General features: G+C 44.2%; 1 protein-coding gene across 1 annotated transcript in view; it reads right to left on the bottom strand.

The window, feature by feature from the left end:
* The window catches only part of snd1 (staphylococcal nuclease and tudor domain containing 1), an 813,248-nt gene extending 791,540 nt beyond the window's left edge, over window positions 1–21,708 (bottom strand). The window contains exons 1-3 of the mRNA XM_068005235.1: window positions 21,599–21,708; window positions 9,752–9,901; window positions 1,326–1,446 (exon numbers count right to left, since the gene is read on the bottom strand). Coding sequence (XP_067861336.1) covers window positions 1,326–1,446; window positions 9,752–9,901; window positions 21,599–21,685 — 358 coding nt within the window. The 5' untranslated portion in view covers window positions 21,686–21,708. The remainder of the gene's footprint in view (window positions 1–1,325; window positions 1,447–9,751; window positions 9,902–21,598) is intronic.
* Window positions 21,709–22,280: the final 572 nt, after the last annotated feature.

Genomic DNA, 22,280 nt, shown 5'->3' with positions numbered 1-22,280 from the left:
TCCAGTTTTGGACTAAAGTATATCACTCAAACTCAATGTGAAATTCTATCATTATGATCACTTTTCCACAGAGGATCCCTTACTATGAGATTACTAATTAACTGTCTCATTACACATACAAGATCAAAATAGCCTGTTTACTGGATAGTTCCACAATGTACTGTTCTAGGAAACTGTCAAATGCATTCCATGAACTCGTCCTCCAAACTACTTTGGCCAATTTGATTTGCCCAGTCTATATGAAGATTAAAGTCCCCCACGATTACATTACCTTTGTTACAAGCTTCTCATTTCTTGATTAATACTCTGTCCAAGTGTAACTACTATTAGGGGGCCTATAAACTACTCCCACCAGTGCTTTCTGCCCCTTGTTATTTCTCATCTCCACCCATACTGATTCTACTTCCTGATCTTCTGAGCCAAGATCCCCTCTCACTGCTGCCTTTATCTCATCCTTTATCAGGGCTACCCCCTGCACCTCCCCCCACTCATTTTGTCTGTCTTTTTGACTGAAAAGTCATGGAATGAATTTCCAGCCTAGGAGTGGAGGCAAAAACCTTAGAATAATCTAAAATAATTGGATTCCATTTTTTTTGGTGTTTGGGGAAAGCAGGGGAGAAAAGAGAATTTTCAGGTCTTTTTGAATAGACAAAAAGATGTGTCTTCCTCGTTTTTGTGATCTATTCAGTAGTGTAATTTTGTGATCTATTCAGTAGCGTTAACTTCACAAGTCAGCAGTAGGTGGGGACCACTAGTCCATTTTGAAAGGGGTAATTAAGAACAAGGAGCACAAAACAGCCCAGCCTGCCCATAATTTGGCAGCAGTGGAACGTATGGCAGTGAGAATCCAGCTGAAGAAATGGCCTAACATCTGTTAATCTGTGCAAATACTGTTCAGACACAAATACAGCCAATCACTACTCTCTTTAATCCTAATGACACCCTGTCCTATGGACCTCAACTCATCATTTACATTTATCAAAGAATTGCTGGAACTGGCCCAAGAATTAGAGGATAACAAATAAATAAAATATCATCTAATGAAGACAAGGTTACCAACAAGTTACTTGTGAAGGTGAACTCCTGATACACAAGACAAAGTTTAATATTTATATTTTTATTGAGGCAATCAATTCTTTGGATATGGAGATATTCCTATTCAATAGGAAAAAGGAGATGCCATTTTTATGACCACACAAAGTTTGAAGATATATTCATCAGATAATAATTTCTTCCCTTACAATATACAGTGGCTGAGATGGAGAGACTAGACAATTAGATGTTCATTCGACACCTGCAGCTTGTATGAAGAATACTTCACTAACCTTTGCCCAGGTAAACCATTCCATATTCACGACCCTGGGGAGTCTTGTACTCCACAGTGAAACACACCTCTTTTCCAATCAGTTTCTTCCTGAGATACTCTCGAGCTGGCCAGGCCCAAGGCTGTAGAAGAGCACAACAAATATTGTACATGAGTAACAGACTTGTGGAACAATGAAGGACGGTAAATAGCATAAATAGGTCCAATTGACAACTAGAAACTTTAGGAAGGATGTGAAGTCCTTAGAGAGGGTGTAGAAGAGATTTACTAGAATGATTCCAGGGATAGGGACTTTAGTTACAGATAGACTGGAGAAGCTGGGGTTGTTCTCCTTGGAACAGAGAAGGTTGAGAGATTTGATAGAGGTATTCAAAATCATGAAGGGTTTCGACAGAATAGATCAAGAGAAATTGTTCCTATTGGCAGAAGGGTCAAGAACCAGAGGACATAAATTTAAGGTGATTGGCAAAAGAACCAAAGATAACAGGAGGGAAAATTTTTTTTTTTTTTAAAAAACACTGCGAGTGGTTAGGATCTGGAATGATGCACTGCCGGTGGGGGGGTGGGGGGGGTGGTAGAGGCAGATTCAATTGTGGCTTTCAAAAGGGAACTGGATAAGTACTTGAAAGGAAAAAATTTGCAGGGCTACAGGGATAGGGCAGGGGAGTGGGTCTAGCTCGATTGCTCTTGCATAGAGCCGGCATGGACTAGATAAGCCGAATGGCCTCCTGTGCTGTAACCTATTAAAGGACACGGCAGCTATCTCTGGACTTGAAAGACAACAAAAGTGCCAATCAGCATCAACTTGGTTCACTTAGTCACACTTTCCCCTCAAATCAGAAGATGGTGGGCTCAAGTTCAGGACCAGAGCACAATCTTGGCTGGCACACATTTCAGTACTAAGGGAGTATTCAATTGTTAAAGATGTTAACCAGGGCCCCAGTTGCCCACTCCAGTGGTTCGTCTGAATGTTAAAGATCCCCGGTGCTATTCAAAACAGAGGCAGGCGTTCACCCGATCAGCACCATCAATCAGCTCACAGCTGCATGAGAACTTTTGCAAAATGGCTGCTGCTTTTGCCTCCATAAACTTCATGGTTGCATGCAAAGCACTTTGAAACATGATTTTTTAAAAAACCACTACATAAGTGCAAGGTTTGTTTTTAAAACCGTATTCAATACTTTCATGTCTCAAAAGTCACTGATGTGGCTTCAGGTAACAACCATACTTCCTCACAAAAGAAATAATCTGCTCAGACCACAAATTGAAAAAGCCACATGACTATTATATAGCAGTGACTTGTTAACATCTAAAAGAATTACCCAATACTTAACAAAAGCACACATCATCTTACTGCACATTTTATTTTACATCTCCTCACCAATACCATCATTTTGACCCCCTTTACACTCATCTGATGCCATTCCCAGCCAAAAGGGCAAATTACTCAACATCTGCCAAAGCTGCTCTGAAGTAGACCAAAAGAATGCCAGACTCAATCCCATTTTCCTCTCCAGAAGGAAATACCTGACCTCTTCTCAGCACGTCCTCAAATCAACACCAGAGATCAGTAATCCAGCAAGTCAAGCACTGCAAGCGAAAACCCACCTCTATTACTGTGGCACTGAGTGTTGGAGGGCTCCACTGCAACATGCATTTGATGAGAATGTCAAGACTTTATTCTACCACAGCAAATCATGTGCAACTTTGAGTGACAATTGTAAAGAAATCAAAACACATACCAGTACTTACAGTCTACACAAAGACTGAGAATCCAGTTGCAGTGATCGATTTGGAATTGAACGGCCTCAACAAAATGATAACTAAATCCAAAAAGTCATAATCCGATGACCCCTTCCTTTGGGCAGCTCTTTAAAATGCTGCTATGCTGCACTGACCACTAATTTAAACTGACTGGTAAACTAGACAGCCCCGATGCATTGCTGTGTTTCTCTCATTTACCTGCAGTATTTTAGAACTTTAGCAGGAAGTTTAATATATATGGGTCTTGATAAACATGAGCATTATATCCACACGGTCACAATAAGCAGGTTCCACTGTACCTCCTCAATAGCATTCAGCAAGTCCCAATGTACTGATAGCACAGCCCTTTGTTACCTGCTAGCCAAGCCATCTGCTTTCATTCAAAAGGACAGCACGCACAATGAACTATTTCAAAAGTGCAATGACTGCTATGTAGTAATCACAACAGCCATTTTATACATTGTAAATCCCACAAACAGCAATGAGATGAATAACCAGTTGAGGGAGAGCTGTTAGGGCAGTGCAAGAACCCCCTGCTCTTCAAAGCATGCCGTGGGATCTTTAACAAGTACCCAAATAATGCTAACTCACTGCATTCAATCGGAATACACTACATATTGTGCTGTCAGCACAATGGCAAATTTGAAAAGTATTTTTCCTTGCTAGGTCATGAAATCCCCCAGCGTGAAGATCTACTCCAATGCCAATACTAACTGGGGTGATTTAGCAATCAATGTTCCATCCTTAATGGCTCACCCCAAGACTGAAGATTACTGGCCTCTTAGCTAATAGCATTCTTGGAATTACTAAACACCACCCCCCTTACCCTCACCCCCCCAAAAACAGTAACTTTTCAAAAGAGTGCACAAACTCTTGTTGTATCCCCTTAAATTAATGCAAGGCATTTCAAAGTTTGCAGATGACATGAAATGCAGAAATGAAGGAGGATAGTAAACTTTAAGAGGGACATAGCCACATAGATAATGTGGTTACAAGAGGTTAGAGGCTGGGTATTCTGCCGCAAGTGACTAACCTCCTGACGCCACAAAGCCTTTCCACCGTCTACAAGGCACAAATCAGGACTGTGATGGAATACTCTCCACTTGTTTGGATAAGTGCAGCTCCAACACCACTCCAGAAGCTCGACACCACCCAGAACAAAGCAGCCCGCTTAATTGGCACCCCATCCACCACCCTAAACATTCACTCCCTTCACCACCGGCACACCATGGCTACAGTGTGTACCATCCACAGGATGCACTGCAGGAATGCACCAAGGCTTCTTCAACAGCACCTCCCAAACCCACGACCTCTACTACCTAGAAGGACAAGGGCAGCAGGCACATGGGAACACTGCCTGCACACTCCCCATGTCACACACCATCCCGACTTGGAAATATATTGCCATTCCTTCATAGTCATTGGGTCAAAATCCAGGAACTCCCTACCTAACAGCACTGTGGGAGAACCTTCACCCCATGTACTACAGCGGTTCAAGGCAGCAGCACACCACCACCTTCTCAAGGGCAATTAGGGATGGGCAATAAACACTGGCCTTGCCAGCGACACCCACATACCATGAATGAATAAAAAACGACTGGTGAAATGGGCAGACATGGCAGATAAAATTTAACATGTGAAGTGATGCATTTTGGTAGGATGAGGAGAGACAATATAAACTAAATGGAACAATCTTAAAGGGGGTGCAGGAACAGACCTGAGGGTGTGCAAACACAAATACTTGAAGGTGGCAAGACAAGTTGAGAAGACTTAAAAAAGCATATGGGTTTCTGGGCTTTATTAATAGAGGCAGAGTACAAAAGCAAGGAAGTTATGCCAACCCTTTATAAAACACTGGTTAGTCCTCAGCTGGAGTATTGTGTTCAATTCTGGGCACCACACTTTAGGAAGGATGGAAAGGCCTCAGCGTGCAGAAGAGATTTACTAGAATGGTACCAGGGGTGAGGGACTTCAGTTGTGTGGAGATTGGAGAAACTGGGTTTGTTCTCCTTAGAGCAGAGAAGGTTAAGGGGAGATTTGATAGAGGTATTCAAAACAATGAATGGTTTTGATAGTAAATAAGGAGAAACTGTTTCCAGTGGAGTCAGTAACCAGAGGACAGAGATTTAAGGTGATTGACAAAAGAGCCAGAGGTGACATGTAATTTTTTTTAAAATATATACAGCGAGTTGTATTGATCTGGAATGCACTGCCTGAAAGGGTGATGGAAGCAGATTCAATAGTAATTTTCAAAAGGGAATTGGATAAATACTGGAAGGGAAAAAAATTACAGGGCTATGGGTAAAAAGCAAGAGAATGGGACTAAATGGATAGCTCTTTCAAAGAGCAGGCACAGGTATGATGGGCCAAATGGCCTCCTCCTATGCTGTATTTACTATGATACTATCTGGGGCCCGTTCACAGTATGACCCAGACAGGTAGACTAACTAGATTAATATCTTCCACCATCTACAAGGCACAAGTCAGGAGTGTGATGGAATACTCTCCACTTGCTTGGATGAGTGCAGCTCCAACAACACTCAAAGCTCGACACCATCCAAGATAAAGCAGCCCACTTGATTGGCACCCCATCCACCACCCTAAACATTCACTCCCTTCACCACCGGCGCACTGTGGCTGCAGTGTGTACCATCCACAGGATGCACTGCAGCAACTCACCAAGGCTTCTTTGACAGCACCTCCCAAACCCACAGCCTCTACCACCTAGAAGGACAAGAGCAGCAGGCACATGGAAACACCACCACCTGCACGTTCCCCTCCAAGTCACACACCATCCCAACTTGGAAATATATCGCCGTTCCTTCATCGTCGCTGGGTCAAAATCCTAGAACTCCCTTCCTAACAGCACAGTGGGAGAACAGTCACCACACGGACTGCAGTGGTGCAAGGCGGCGGCTCAGCACCACCACCTTCAAGGGCAATTAGGGATGGGCAATAAATGCCGGCCTCGCCAGCGATGCCCACATCCCATGATCGAATATAAAAAAAGTACTTGTTCTCAATTAAGAAACTGAGTCCAAATCCCAATCATAACTAACATTAGCACTTCAACTTCTGTGTCAAAAAAACTTCTGGGTGCCAGGACAAAAATTAACGAGCAAGGAAAACCCTTCCTACAGTGACCAAATGTACTTCAAACAAGAGGTACTGAGGGCACCATGTTACACTTCTAACCACGGAGGATATTAGATAGCATAGGTTTTCTCAAGGGAAGAGTGGAAAAGACGAGAAAAAGGAGAGGAAACCGCAAAAGAAATTTGGAAAACGATGATCACAGTGGTCCTATGTTATGCATTGCCCAAACCCAATGAGTTTCATTTGACTGCAAGATCCAACACTTGAGCATTAACAGCCTCAGGTGTAAGCATCAGTTACATTGCCATATAAACAATAAATTAAGGCTCTCTTACAACATAAGGGTCAATGAAGAAGGGTTACTCAAAAATTCTAACCATAACATTTCAAATGAGGCTCAGAAAAGCTGGTAAAGCCTTTAGGTACCATCCTTTTAGCTACTGATGTGTCAGTCATGATGCTATAACATGCCCACCTCGATGAAATATAACTGAACAAAATGGCTCTTCCCAAAGATACATCAGCAAAAAAATTGAAATGTCTAATAGCATTTCTAGACAGCTGCTCAGATCAAATTTTAGAATAGATTTATGCCACTATTTCTAATCATCACATCACTTCCTGCATGACTTCTCAAAAACAGCAGCAGTCTAGCAAAAAAGGATAAACTACATTCAGATAAAAAGAAAATGCTGGAAATACACAGGTCAATCAGCATTTGAAAGGGAAAGATGATATATTGTTTCAGATGGGACCCCTCAGCAGAACTCTATTGCTTCTGTGGTTGTAATTAAGACCCACACCCAAAACACTAACCTGTCTTTCTCTTTCAGATGCTAACTAGTCTGCAGTGCAATGCCAGCATTTTCTGTTTCATGACCAGGAGACACCTTCCCAACTTGCTAATAAACTGGTGTAAATAAAGACGGCAATGACCAATCAGGAAGGAGCTTTGGGAAAACCAGGTAGGAAGTAGTAGCAAGGGCTATAATCCAAACAGCAAAACATTGTAACAGTGGAAAAAGATTCCTCCTTTTCAATAAACTATCACTGACATTTTAACACCTAAACATTTCCAAATGGTAAATTAATCAACACAGGATGATCTTTACAGGGCTTTAAGAACAAACATGAACAAATCAATCTATGCCACTCCTTCTTTAGTTCTTTTCTATTCTCCTCCTCCTATTAAAATCAAAACACTAATTTACTACTGCACTGGAAAACTAAGTCAACCTCAAACAGGCAATTATAATTTTGACCAAATCACAGCAGTCTTTAAGCACAGGGTCAGAGTGAATTAAAACATCGATATATTCCCGAGTGGCATTTAAGCTAGTTAATGCAAGACCAGAAACACAGCTACAAGCCTAAAACCAACCAGGGAGCCATAACACCCACAATTCATCATTAATTGGTCTTCATATATACATGATTTTTCTCTCCACCCGATTTCTACTTTGACTGGAAGGACGGGCAGAATTGTCAAGATAACTGGATCATGCAGGCATGGCAGAAGCTGGTAAATAAACCTCCACTAATGTCACAGGAACAAAGAACAATTGGCATGTCAGAACATTGTACACCCACACCATGCTTTGAAAACCTCCTCTTCCATCATTGACCCTATCAAGAGTTTCTGATGCAACAGTGGCATAGTGCAGCAAACCAACACAGCATCTCATGTCCTAGTTTCAGCTACAATGCTGTGGGCAGCCACAAAGTGGGTGGGTCAAGCAACTCCACACAAAGAGGGAAAAGTAAGAAGGTCACATGTCTGTGCACCAAGCAGTATTAGCAGAGGTTATGAGTAGGCCGGCACCTCCCTTTCCCCCCCATCCCTTTCTTCCCTCTTTCTCCCCCCCTGCCTCGCCCTCCTCCCTCCCTCCCCAGCCAATTGTGAAGTGATATTTTCTTCCAATCCTCGTTTGAAAAGGGTCAAGAACAAGTGAATAGTAAGTTAAAAGTGATCCAATCATCCCAAAGGCTGAGTGGGCAACATATCAGTGATATGTACCAGTAAAATCCCTAGTTTGCATTGGGATAGCCAAATCCAGGCAATGTAAAGAATTGGCTTCATCATCAGGCCTAAGGAGGTAGAGACGGTGGAGAGGAGGCAAAATATTCACATCCCACAGAATTCTTGTATCTGATCACTATTCACTGGCCCTTGCTGGAATTGGTCATGGATCAGACAGGATTGAATCCAGCTGTTATGCATCTATGGTCAAATAGCATGCTGGCACTTATTATTCAGACGCTCATAACAATGGACTTCAGTAAAATACCAGGTGGCCTGTGCTGTCCTAATATTTGTACCACAGCACAGACAATGCCGTCATGGAAGCATTTGCAAGGGATTAAAAAGAGAAAAGGCTTTTAGGATGCGAAAGAGTGTGAAACAGCATCTATGAAGTGGGAATAGAGGTGGGGGGGGAACCACAAAGTAAAACATAAAACAAAGTAAGGTTTTCACTTGAATACAGTATCTGGATTAGCACCTTAGATACCTCTAAGTGTTTTTCTATGCACACTTGGCCAGGACCAGCAACTCATTTTAACCTGTGTTTAAGTGCATTAGGATGTGGAGATGCCGGTGATGGACTGGGGTTGACAATTGTAAACAATTTTACAACACCAAGTTATAGTCCAGCAATTTTATTTTAAATTCACAAGCTTTCGGAGGCTTCCCCCTTCGTCAGATTTCACATCGTTCACCTGACGAAGGGGGAAGCCTCCGAAAGCTTGTGAATTTAAAATAAAATTGCTGGACTATAACTTGGTGTTGTAAAATTGTTTATAAGTGCATTAGGGCAGTTTCAATGCACTGGATCCTGATGAATACCACTAAAATCAAAGCTGTGATATTTTGATGTTTTAAGTTAGAACAGTGAGTTTCATTTAAATGCTCAGATGCTAAAATTATTCTAATCGGTTTCTACATCTTCTCATGACAAAGTGCAGACATGACAGCTCAAGACATTTCCTACAATCTCTTTCAGACACAGCATTCAGTTTCCTATATTTTCCTTTGATCCTCCCCACTTGCCTTTTGATGGATTATTCAAGTCTTTAAAACATAACCAATAAACACAAATTTTTAATGTTGAAAATCTCCAATTTTACCCCAGATAGGCAACTTTTTAATCCCTTCCAACTTTTACCAGTTTTTTTTAAAATACAAAAAAATCAATAAAAACAAAACTACAATTAAAACACAATGATTCTGGTCAACTTATGAACCAGAAAGTTTCTATCTTAGTGATTTTACTTACTGTAAATTGGCAGTGGCCAACTCCCACCTGCAAACTGCCCAACACTTCAGCATATCAAAGGCTTGCTAATTTCCCAGTTATGGAAGGTATTGCATGTACACACGGCCTTTAAATGGACCAGAGGTGATCCAACTTTCACCTTCTTTCCCAACCCCCAAAACCACTTCTTTGACCTTGTTCTGTCAAATCAGTCACGCTGACATTTTGTTAGTGCAGCTCTGCTTATCATTTAAAGTAACCCCACAATGTAAACGTTGTCCTGAACAGGCACACATTAAAAAAAACAATTCACCTCGTCAGGAGTTTCCTTGGCTTCAGGCTGATTCGGAGCAACACGTCGTGCCAAGGCCCCAGGGCGAATGTTACTGAGGTTAATCTGCCGTTCAGGCGGGGGTCCTCCTCGTGGCTGGCCGCGAACAATGATTGCACCACCTGAAAGCGCCTAGGAAACAGAACAAATCCAAGAATTATCTCATTATGAAGACATCTTTAAGAATAGATGGGTTGCAGTAGTTTAAGTTTATTGGTCCAGGTCAGAATCTCTGCATGCCATTTTTAAAATCTCATCAATGGAACATGCAGCACCAGGGAGCATGAAACGTGCCTTTGCAGAGTTCCCAACCTCAGCTGCATCATTATTGGAACCACATGGAAGCTAGTTGTTCCCCTACACTCAATGGGGAGGGGAAGAGAGAATCATGCTCTTGGCCAGCTCCTAATGGCTCTCCACATAGTACCTGTAGAGTTCTAGATGCAGGTCACCAACCTTCGCAAATGTGTTTTGCCTATAAAACCTGCCTGCCCGTCCTCTGGTTCTACTTTCTTTGCTTGCCTTGAAGTAATCTGCGTTCACCTTATTTATATACCCAAACCACATTCTTTCCAGGCTGTAATACTTAACCTTCTCTAATCTTTCTTCATGGTTCCCAAATTTAATAGGAATGAACTATCTTGTACACTTTCTAATACACACGTTTTTTGTGTGATGTGGATCAAAACAGTAGTGCTATGTGGTTTTACTAGTACAGTACATTGCAAAGTCTTAGTTTAATTACTGTAGACTCATTTCATTCTAACAGTTGTTTTTAAAAAAGGGGTTGAGACAGAAATCAAGAGTTGAATGTAAATTAGCTCCAGAAGGAAAGGTTAAAAAAGCTATTGCTTCCACAATGAAACCAATGAGCGTCTTAACAACATTCCCTTTGAGTCCCAATTATATGACCCACCCTATCCGCACTGCAATTTACAACATGACATTGACAGCACTCAAGGATAAACCACAACCCAAATACCTCAGACATAAGTTGCACTGAACACCCAAAAGGGGGAAAAAAGAAAGATAATGTTAGATAGATCAAACTCATAGCAGCTGGATGCAGCAGATAAGGGCAGTTATCAAGTCACCAGTAAATCTACTTCGAACCTGTATCAGTCTCATAGGTTCCCATCTTCAAACCACATTTGCAAAATTGGAAGAATCTTTATTCAAATGACATATCAGATCTTTTACATTCATGAAATGGAATAAAATACATTGATCCACATTGTACATGCAGGATCAGTAGCTACAAGAATGATTTGTTTGGGGTCCTGTGGCTTTAATTGGAAACCAGAGTTGCAGTACTGTTGCAAGGGTACATGCTACAAAAATGCTACCTAAATGAACTGAACCCACTGCTACATGAACTCAATTCAGGTGCACCAAAATTTATACTACAGTTTGCACATATGGCCTCAATACCCCATAAGGCAAGTTCCAGACTTCAAACAGGTATCATTGGGAGGTACTTCCCCTGAGGGAGAAGAGGGAAAAAACAAGGGCAATTTAGTGGCATCTCTTCTCACATGCCTCGTAGTATGTTGACTTGGGCAACATTTGCAGAGGCTTCCCAACAGGTTCCTGGTGCCCCATCAATTCTGAAAATGTGCACAAAGATAAATCGCATGGGAGAGGGAAGAAATGGAAAGAAAACACCGACAATCTAATAGTTCAAGCAGGTTGAAACTTCAAGCAGATCATGGCTGCTTTCTATTCATCAAACATGCTGGCCCCATCGTCTTTAAATTTATAATTTTCCAGCCAAGCGATCTCATGAAACACGTGGAAGTAATACATCTAGTGTTTAATGGGGATGGGATGAGAGAAAGGTGGGGGTGGGCGAAGAGTAAAAGCAACAGTCACACATCACTTGAATCACATTTCTAAGTGACTTCATGAAAAGCAACACAAGTGTATGACCTAAATGTCTGGTTAAAAGACAGACTGCACAGCATCTTTCGAGGGGAGGAGAAGGAACAAGTGGGTTTTTTTTTTAAAAAGGCTTTGAAATCTGCCACAACCAGCAGCTGTGAATTTGTAGTTGCAGACTGGAGTAAATCTAGAGACAATTTTACTGCCTGTCATTTTAGAGAAGAAAACTGTTCTAATATGGTTTAGGAGTCTTCTGGGATTCAAACCCCATCAAGTAAGCAGTAAGTAAACTGCTCAATTTGCATGCACTCACTTGCTGGAGCTGAAGGGGATGTGGAACTGAAGACTGCTCAAACAGCTGAAGCAATCAAAGAGCTGTAAGCAGTTTGTATTAAGGTTGACCACGGAATTCATATTTCCCATTCTTGGTGGTAGCATAAAGGTGGGGGCTGCAGACCCCACAGTTCTACTAATACAATTAGACTTTTTCTCTCCTCCTCACACCCAACCCCCCACCCCCAATGTATGAAAGGAGTACATGAGTACACCAATTCTCTGCATACCTATTGGAGGCCAGTTACAGAGCAACATCAGCACAACCTGGCAGGTCATCTTATTCTCTAATCAGAATAATTACTTGAAGACAGATTAAACAGGAGTATAGAAAGTACATTTTCTTACTAAATTATACAACCAAGACCCAGATGTCTACTATATAAAAGTGGAGAATCCAGTAGTCCTAGAGCAGAAAGTAGTGCAAATTGAGGAAACTGAGCAGTCCAATCAGCTAACAGCAGCATCCAGAATTAAGCAAGTGATTGAGAGTTTGTCTGGCACACAATCCTTTCACCTCCCAGACTTGGGTTCAAAACCATTACTGACTGGTGGAATGAAAGTTTCTTTACTCTGATGACTGGAAGGCCCTACAGAAAGAGTTTGGGCAGTCTCAGCCCAGTTCCATTCCAGTTCCTCCTGGAAATGGAGGCAGCACAAAGATGCCCCAATTCAACAATAACTGGTAATCTCGCTTCAAGAAGCCATATGGACAGCTGCTAGGGGAAAAGGGACAGGTTGTAGGAGTGTTCAGGCATATTGCTGGGAAAGGAAGTTTTACTCTGCATCTTCCAATGCTGCATCTGATCTTGAAGTTGATGCCAACATTGGTCACCAATAAATGGGAAATTGTTCAGTTCTCTATTAGACAATCTTTGTCTTGATTAGCACAAAAGGCCACACAGAATACAGAGAGGGGAAAATAAGTAGCTTCCAATATCTTCTCCAAGCTCAAAATGGAATTACCCCAGTCAATTATAGCACTATCTTCCCCACCCTTGATTGTGCCCCAAGGGATTTTACTTTTAAGTGCTCCTGTGGCATATCAAAAGCAAATTCAGACCTTGTGCACACCTCAAGGAAATACAACACCCCAAAGAAAGGGCTAACCAAGCTTTAAGATGTTCAGTAACAATTTGTTCAAGCAAGTCTGCATTCTTGCCATACTTGCAGCTTGCTGTTCTTCAGAACACTGAAGGTCAAGTTGTTCTACTCCTTGACCAGATCCAATGAATAATTTTACTTAGTCATTCCTCTGAAAGATCTCAGTTCTAATCCTGCTTTGGCTTAAGTTTGTTGCATCAGGCTGGTGTACTATGATACTGTTGCTAGGACGTGGTTTCAAGCTCACAATTTCCCCACATAGCAAGGACACAGTCGCAGCTATGCCTGCAGGAAAAGATGGAATAAATAAATATAATTTTTTTTTTTTTTTTTTTTTTTTAAGTGCATCGCACAATCCAGGCCACCCTCGCACGCCTCCTGGAAGCTGCCGATAAAAAAGTGTCAGCTGAAGTCGGAGCAGGTTCGTATATCAACACCAAAGCCAGTGCATGGCATAGGACAATAGAAAAGTAACCTACTAAAAAAAGCTGCTGGGAGGGAGGGGGAGATTCCCAACACCCCAATAATTTTCTCTATGCCATTCTCTGGTCAAGATTGCAGGTACACAGTCTGTGATAATAGCACTATCTTGACACAAGAAATATAGCTCGAGGAAACACTCCACTCCTACCACTGTCCCCAGGTTCCTTGTTCCTCCTTATAGGCCAGGGAATGCCAGGACACCACTCAGAATTTTTGACCACACATCTCAAGACAAGGAACCTACCCTTGCCCACAAGCCACACAGAACTGTGATCAAGTGTCAGTCTACATTCCACTGCCCTATGGTATGGCTAGATAAGTTGGAGCAACAGTGTGCCACTAGTTACTTATGATAGTGCAGGTCTGGATATCAGTATGGATATTCTTTAGATGAAAATCAAATCATTTTGTTCTCCCTCCCTTTGCATCTACATGCAAGACATTGAAATTTATTTGCAAGAGTCACAATAGTTTTATAATTATGCGCCTCAACCACCCACATAAACATGCCACACTGAATTGCAAGTTGCTCAAATCGATAATTTGAGCCGGAAAATTACTGTCTACCAGTGCAGTGGTACAGCATAGTGACACATGTCTCATCACAGAAGTGGTGTTAAATAACTCCCTTCTCCCTAGAGACTACAGAAACAATAGAAAGTCAACATGGGCCGATCTCAACTCTCACCAGTAGGCTTGCACCATCTTCCCCGGTGCACAACATAACAGTAAGAGAATAGGACCCAATAGGAAGGGACCATCTACAATCTTCTGGAGTTCATCCACACCCTCAAACCACCACCTGTCTGCATCATGTCAAACCTATACACTTACTACATGCAGACACTTCACTTCCCATATTCAGTTTCTCTGCCTTTCCTCAGACCCTGAAACCCAGCACAGCATCAGCTCTCTTGTTCTGTGTCATTCTCTTGTATTGCATTAAAATAAAAACAAGTTTAATCCCTCCAATTTATCCAACTATCCAATTTTACCCCCTTCTCTTTTCAGCCTCAGGTATCAGTAATTAAAAATACTAGCCTCGTCAAATAAAATACTGATTTTAGGTAATTACAGCACCAATCATGCAAACGTAAACATTCCTTAAAAGATCCATTACACATTTTACAAGTGATTTGACAGCTACATACCCCATATTATGTGCCTCTTCATTAGTTTGCACATTAGGGATAATTAGCAGTTTCATTTTAATGAATTATTAAATTGAACAAGGTTAGAATTCACAGAAGGAAAAATCTCCAGGAATCTGGGAAGGAACACTTGGGATTTGGCATCTTATAAACAATGATCACAAATTACATATGTAGTGCACCAACTCAGAGGCTGAGTGATGTAATCAGGTTACATTCTCTGGAGCCTGCATATTATTGGGGCACAATAAAGGGCACTTCATTCACTCGCTTTTAACCCAATGCTATGTTTGGCCTGGGACTGCTAATCGCTCAAACCAAGTGTCAAATGGAAAAATGCTCATTTCCCCTAACTCTGACCTCACAAATTTAGATTTACTAACCAAGATAATTTTGCTTTAAAGGAACACATCAAGAAATGATCTCCTCAAAGACTACTACAAAGATTCCGTCACAGGCACAATGGGCCAAATGACCACCTGTGCGGCATCATTCCACATACAATCGTTTGGGGGAAAATTGAGTAGTACAGAGAGTTAGGGACTGGCCTTTCACCTCAGAGCTGGGTTCAAATCCTGTCCAGATAGAAGGAGTGTCTTATCTGCTAGCTTTAGAGCTTCTATTCGAAATGACTTCATGCTCATTCAGCACTAATTGGCAATCACATTCAGAAAGGCCACAGGACATAAGAAATGGAAAAAAATGTCTCACTGCTGCAGGACAGCTGCCCTTATGAGGTTAAGCCCATGTAGAGGGAGCTTTAACCAGCCCAGCAGTGCTTGCTATCGACACTGGATGCCTGAAATGGGAGGCTTTCCATTCTGCACTAACATTCTATAACTTGACAAGGAAAAAAAAACAATAAACACCTCCCATACTTAAAATGGTAGCATTTTCACTCCAGTTTTCACCCATCCTCAATCCATGGTTACCAGCAACACTTTGGTACTTCACCCAGGCAGCCAGTCTTCACTTGTGATCCTGAACAGATGTCACTAAGCTATTGGATCATGCAGAGAAGCCCAATCCTGACCTTAACCATTGTCCAATCAGAAGCAGAAACCCAGAGTTATGTTACTCCCCTCCAGAGATCAATTATCATGCTCACCGTGACTGGTTCAGCAAAGACCACAGTGAACCTGGGACATTAGCCGATGTGCACCAGTACCACATCAGTGTACATGAACCTAAGCCTTCAAGGGAACTGTTTTATCATTTGAGATTGGAACATTAAAATGACAGCTCCCTGAATCCCACACTGTCACAAAGCAATGAACAACAAGAGTGCTGAGTGCCAAGGCTGACATCAAAGCACCAGAACCAGCAAGACAGTGGCTGCCAAAAAATAAGTCTTGTGTGGCAAACTTAACGAATTATCTCAATTAAATGTGGGAGTGCTGGATCTTGTACACACTAAAAATCAGATCTGCATTCCATACCAATGCAAGGTAGTCTAGGGCAGAGACCGTCATCAAGTCTAGGGCAGAGACCGTCATCAAGTCTAGGGCAGAGACCGTCATCAAGTCTAGGGCAGAGACCGTCATCAAGTCTAGGGCAGAGACCGTCATCAAGTCTAGGGCAGAGACCGTCATCAAGTCTAGGGCAGAGACCGTCATCAAGTCTAGGGCAGAGACCGTCATCAAGTCTAGGGCAGAGACCGTCATCAAGTCTAGGGCAGAGACCGTCATCAAGTCTAGGGCAGAGACCGTCATCAAGTCTAGGGCAGAGACCGTCATCAAGTCTAGGGCAGAGACCGTCATCAAGTCTAGGGCAGAGACCGTCATCAAGTCTAGGGCAGAGACCGTCATCAAGTCTAGGGCAGAGACCGTCATCAAGTCTAGGGCAGAGACCGTCATCAAGTCTAGGGCAGAGACCGTCATCAAGTCTAGGGCAGAGACCGTCATCAAGTCTAGGGCAGAGACCGTCATCAAGTCTAGGGCAGAGACCGTCATCAAGTCTAGGGCAGAGACCGTCATCAAGTCTAGGGCAGAGACCGTCATCAAGTCTAGGGCAGAGACCGTCATCAAGTCTAGGGCAGAGACCGTCATCAAGTCTAGGGCAGAGACCGTCATCAAGTCTAGGGCAGAGACCGTCATCAAGTCTAGGGCAGAGACCGTCATCAAGTCTAGGGCAGAGACCGTCATCAAGTCTAGGGCAGAGACCGTCATCAAGTCTAGGGCAGAGACCGTCATCAAGTCTAGGGCAGAGACCGTCATCAAGTCTAGGGCAGAGACCGTCATCAAGTCTAGGGCAGAGACCGTCATCAAGTCTAGGGCAGAGACCGTCATCAAGTCTAGGGCAGAGACCGTCATCAAGTCTAGGGCAGAGACCGTCATCAAGTCTAGGGCAGAGACCGTCATCAAGTCTAGGGCAGAGACCGTCATCAAGTCTAGGGCAGAGACCGTCATCAAGTCTAGGGCAGAGACCGTCATCAAGTCTAGGGCAGAGACCGTCATCAAGTCTAGGGCAGAGACCGTCATCAAGTCTAGGGCAGAGACCGTCATCAAGTCTAGGGCAGAGACCGTCATCAAGTCTAGGGCAGAGACCGTCATCAAGTCTAGGGCAGAGACCGTCATCAAGTCTAGGGCAGAGACCGTCATCAAGTCTAGGGCAGAGACCGTCATCAAGTCTAGGGCAGAGACCGTCATCAAGTCTAGGGCAGAGACCGTCATCAAGTCTAGGGCAGAGACCGTCATCAAGTCTAGGGCAGAGACCGTCATCAAGTCTAGGGCAGAGACCGTCATCAAGTCTAGGGCAGAGACCGTCATCAAGTCTAGGGCAGAGACCGTCATCAAGTCTAGGGCAGAGACCGTCATCAAGTCTAGGGCAGAGACCGTCATCAAGTCTAGGGCAGAGACCGTCATCAAGTCTAGGGCAGAGACCGTCATCAAGTCTAGGGCAGAGACCGTCATCAAGTCTAGGGCAGAGACCGTCATCAAGTCTAGGGCAGAGACCGTCATCAAGTCTAGGGCAGAGACCGTCATCAAGTCTAGGGCAGAGACCGTCATCAAGTCTAGGGCAGAGACCGTCATCAAGTCTAGGGCAGAGACCGTCATCAAGTCTAGGGCAGAGACCGTCATCAAGTCTAGGGCAGAGACCGTCATCAAGTCTAGGGCAGAGACCGTCATCAAGTCTAGGGCAGAGACCGTCATCAAGTCTAGGGCAGAGACCGTCATCAAGTCTAGGGCAGAGACCGTCATCAAGTCTAGGGCAGAGACCGTCATCAAGTCTAGGGCAGAGACCGTCATCAAGTCTAGGGCAGAGACCGTCATCAAGTCTAGGGCAGAGACCGTCATCAAGTCTAGGGCAGAGACCGTCATCAAGTCTAGGGCAGAGACCGTCATCAAGTCTAGGGCAGAGACCGTCATCAAGTCTAGGGCAGAGACCGTCATCAAGTCTAGGGCAGAGACCGTCATCAAGTCTAGGGCAGAGACCGTCATCAAGTCTAGGGCAGAGACCGTCATCAAGTCTAGGGCAGAGACCGTCATCAAGTCTAGGGCAGAGACCGTCATCAAGTCTAGGGCAGAGACCGTCATCAAGTCTAGGGCAGAGACCGTCATCAAGTCTAGGGCAGAGACCGTCATCAAGTCTAGGGCAGAGACCGTCATCAAGTCTAGGGCAGAGACCGTCATCAAGTCTAGGGCAGAGACCGTCATCAAGTCTAGGGCAGAGACCGTCATCAAGTCTAGGGCAGAGACCGTCATCAAGTCTAGGGCAGAGACCGTCATCAAGTCTAGGGCAGAGACCGTCATCAAGTCTAGGGCAGAGACCGTCATCAAGTCTAGGGCAGAGACCGTCATCAAGTCTAGGGCAGAGACCGTCATCAAGTCTAGGGCAGAGACCGTCATCAAGTCTAGGGCAGAGACCGTCATCAAGTCTAGGGCAGAGACCGTCATCAAGTCTAGGGCAGAGACCGTCATCAAGTCTAGGGCAGAGACCGTCATCAAGTCTAGGGCACGATTTTTTTTTGTTCGTTCATGGGATGCGAGTGTCGCTGCCGAGTCCGGCATTTATTGCCCATCCCTAATTGCCGTTGAGAAGGTGGTGGTGAGCCGCCTTCTTGAACCGCTGCAGTCAGTGTGGCGAAGGTGCTCCCACAGTGCTGTTGGGAAGGGAGTTAAAGGATTTTGACCCAGCAACGATGAAGCAACAATATATTTCCAAGTCGGGATGGTGTGAGACTTGGAGCGGAACATGCAGGTGGTGGTGTTCCCATGTGCCTGCTGCTCTTGTCCTTCTAGCTGGTAGAGGTCGCAGGTCTTCAGCACTACATCTGGGATGTTGTCGGGGCCCATAGCCTTTGCTGTATCCAGTGCACTCAGCCATTTCTTGATATCACGTGGAGTGTATCGAATTGGCTTGAGACTGGCTTCTGTGACGGTAGAGATATTGTGAAGAGGGAGAGATGGATCATCCACTCAGCACTTCCGGCTGAAGATGGTTGCAAACGCTTCAGCCTTGTCTTTTGCACTCACGTGCTGGACTCCGCCATCATTGAGGATGGGGATGTTTGCAGAGCCTTCTCCTCCCGTTTGAGCTCACTGTGGTGTCAGTGTGATCAAACAGCCCAGTGTCCAGGTTAATACTTTTAAATTCCTTCAGCAATATCCCACAAAGCTACTGAATCATACCCTAGCTCAAGTCACAGTCTTCCAGAAATGACTGGGATGCCGGGCTGTGGGTTCATAAAGCTATCAAGAATACCTCTTCAATTATCTTTAAAATCATTCTTTAAGTGTCAAAGACATTTACACAATACTACCCATCCCAAATGTTGGGACAGTTGTGTGGAAGTGGAAGAACACTTTGCTCTCAGGTGAGACTGTGTTGAATCATTATCAAAGGTTCAATACACCACCTATTGTGCTAAACAAACAAGTACTACACACATTACTACTCATCGATCACTGATACTTTATTTAACAAAAATTAGACTTCTCTAGATTTATGTCTAACCTCCATCGCATTTGGCAAAGAACTCAGCACACATTTGCATGCCAAAGTTTAGCAGGATCCCCATGGAGTGCATATGTTCAACATTAGTATCAGCAGAATCACAGTTTCCAAAAACAATCATGAGTTATCTTTCCTAACCATTTTGCACAAACATCTGCTAATTTCTTTTTAACAAACAGCTGACGACCTCACATTACAACCCAGAGCACTGGTCCGCTGCAGTTCCTAAGCCATACAGACCAGGGTGTTCCAGGTTCAATCACCAGTCTGAGTCCATCGGAGTCACATCTGCAGTTGGGGCACTACATGATGCAAGTCAGTCTTTCTTACAATTGGCATCAGAGCCCCTGAGCTAAGGAGGAAAATCAGCCAACATTCTTCCTCAATCAATATCTCGTGACTCCTGTAGAAAATGCACTTGTGAATGTTGGGCAAGGTAGCATTGAGTTGAGCTGCATTGCCTGCTGATATTTGATGTCTAGAGTAACATATGACAAATAAGCAATTAGGCGAGGTATCGGCTGACATATGTAGCACCATATCACACGTAGGACCAATATCCCCACAGGAGTCAAAACCTTGGGGTAAGAAAACTGCAGGAGAAAAAAAAAGTCAGAGCAACCATGTAAATACAACTTTTTTTCCCCAAAAATACATACACAGGGAATTGTTTACTGTGTATGGTACTAAAGACTTCAACAAAGCTCATTCTGTAACCAGCTTCACTGCATTGTATCACAAGGTGATGCTAACCCACACCATTTTACACATTCATGCAGAATATTTTAGTTCATTCTGCAACCCCCCCCCCCCCCATAAAAAAGCAACAAGCTTTTGGAGGCTTCCTCCTTCCTCAGGTGAATGTTCACATTCACCTGAGGAAGGAGGAAGCCTCCCAAAGCTTGTGGATTTTAAAATAAAATTGTTGGACTATAACTTGGTGTTGTAAAATGGTTTACAATTGTCAACCCCAGTCCATCACCAGCATCTCCACATCATAAAAAAGCAGTAAAATTACTATTAAATTCCTCGGAGTGGGGAGGGGGGGGGGAGAAAGGAAAGGGTTCACATTTAAAAAAAACACTTCTAAAAGCACAATCCAAGGTCAGCGCTTGTAAAGTGAAACCAAATGCACTGTACCTCTGCTGGCTTTAACTAAGAAAAGATTATAAAAACAAATCAATCTGAGCCCTCTTCCAAGAGGGACGAAATCGCTGAAAATGAGTGATGTGTGATTGAAGCTTTTCCCACCCGGTTTAAAAGTAACGGGTTACTTGAACAGATACAGCAACAAATTGCTCAGTAGTTTTCGTAACAGACGGTCTCCAAGTCCCTACTTTGTATCTGATCGTTATGGACCCAGCTCCTTGTACCTTTCGCTCACCCACTACAGCTTACGTGGCTCATCCTGTTACTCGCTTTCCCTCCTGACAGACTAGAAAACAACAGAGTTTAACACCCCCCCACCGCCCCCCCCCCCAACCAAAACAAAAAGCCTGCTACATCCAAACACACTACGATTTCCTCCTCTCCCCCGGGGGTGTGCTCCAGCTCCACTGATGACCACCCTTAACCTCCTCCGGAGCTTGGAGGATAAAGAGAGTTACTTCTATAGGGCTTCTCTTGCCCCCCCCCCTCCTCTCCCCACCCCCCCCACACTCCTTGTCAGCCCTCCGATCCCTCAGATTCAAACCCCGAACTTTCCCGGTGACGGGTTTGTCAGCGAATTTCCCCGTGTTTTCCTTTAAAAATCACTTTCGGGCTCACTAAGCACTCGGGGCTCAGGCGCGGTTAAAGTCTCCCTCTTCCCCCCCCCTCCTCCTCCTCTCCCTCAACACTCTTCGTCACCCCCCCCCCCCGAGTCAATGGCACCACGTTTATTTTTTTCCCCCCTCCCTCCCTCATAATGACAGCGTCTCACCAGCTTGACAATGCCTCGCTGGAGCGGTAGGGCCGGAGCCGCTGCCTGGCTTTGAGAAGGAGCCGCTGCTGCTGCTGCCGTCGCCATCGTTGCCTGATCGTAACCGTGCGTGAACCGGAAAGAGAAAACCCAACGGGGGCCCCGCGCGCTGTATATATACAAAAACGCGCGCCTCCTCGAGTGACTGCTTCCGGGGCGGGAGCCAGTGCGAAGGTGGTGGGTGGGGGGGGGGGGAGGGACACGTCATGGTTACCGAGGAAACCGTTTCTGGATTGACGGGTTGGGAGGTGTAGGACACGTCAGCTCAAAGAGAGAGAGAGAGAGAGAGCTGTCAGTCTGTGTGTGAAAGAGCGGGAATAAGGGCCCCGCTTTCCTTTCACGGACTGCGGGTCGACGCATCAGGCTGGTTCCCACCAGGAACCGCTCATGGACGAAAGAGCTGAATCCCTGAGGTGAGGTGAGAGCGACTGCCCCTCGACATTTGACCGAGTGTGGCACCAAGGAGCCCCGAGTAAAATTGAAGTCAGTGGGAATCGGGAGGGGGAAAAACTCTCCCGGTGGCTGGAGTCATACCTAAGGCACAGAGGAAGATGTAAGGAATCTTACAACACCAGGTTACAGTCCATCACCGGCATCTCCACATTCAAGGTTATAGTCCCAACAGTTTTATTTGAAAATCACA

This window comes from Heptranchias perlo, chromosome 24, assembly GCF_035084215.1.
Source record: "Heptranchias perlo isolate sHepPer1 chromosome 24, sHepPer1.hap1, whole genome shotgun sequence".
Taxonomy (NCBI): domain Eukaryota; kingdom Metazoa; phylum Chordata; class Chondrichthyes; order Hexanchiformes; family Hexanchidae; genus Heptranchias; species Heptranchias perlo.
The sequence above is the reverse complement of the archived record's forward strand: the minus strand, read 5'-3'. Positions and strand labels throughout refer to the sequence as shown.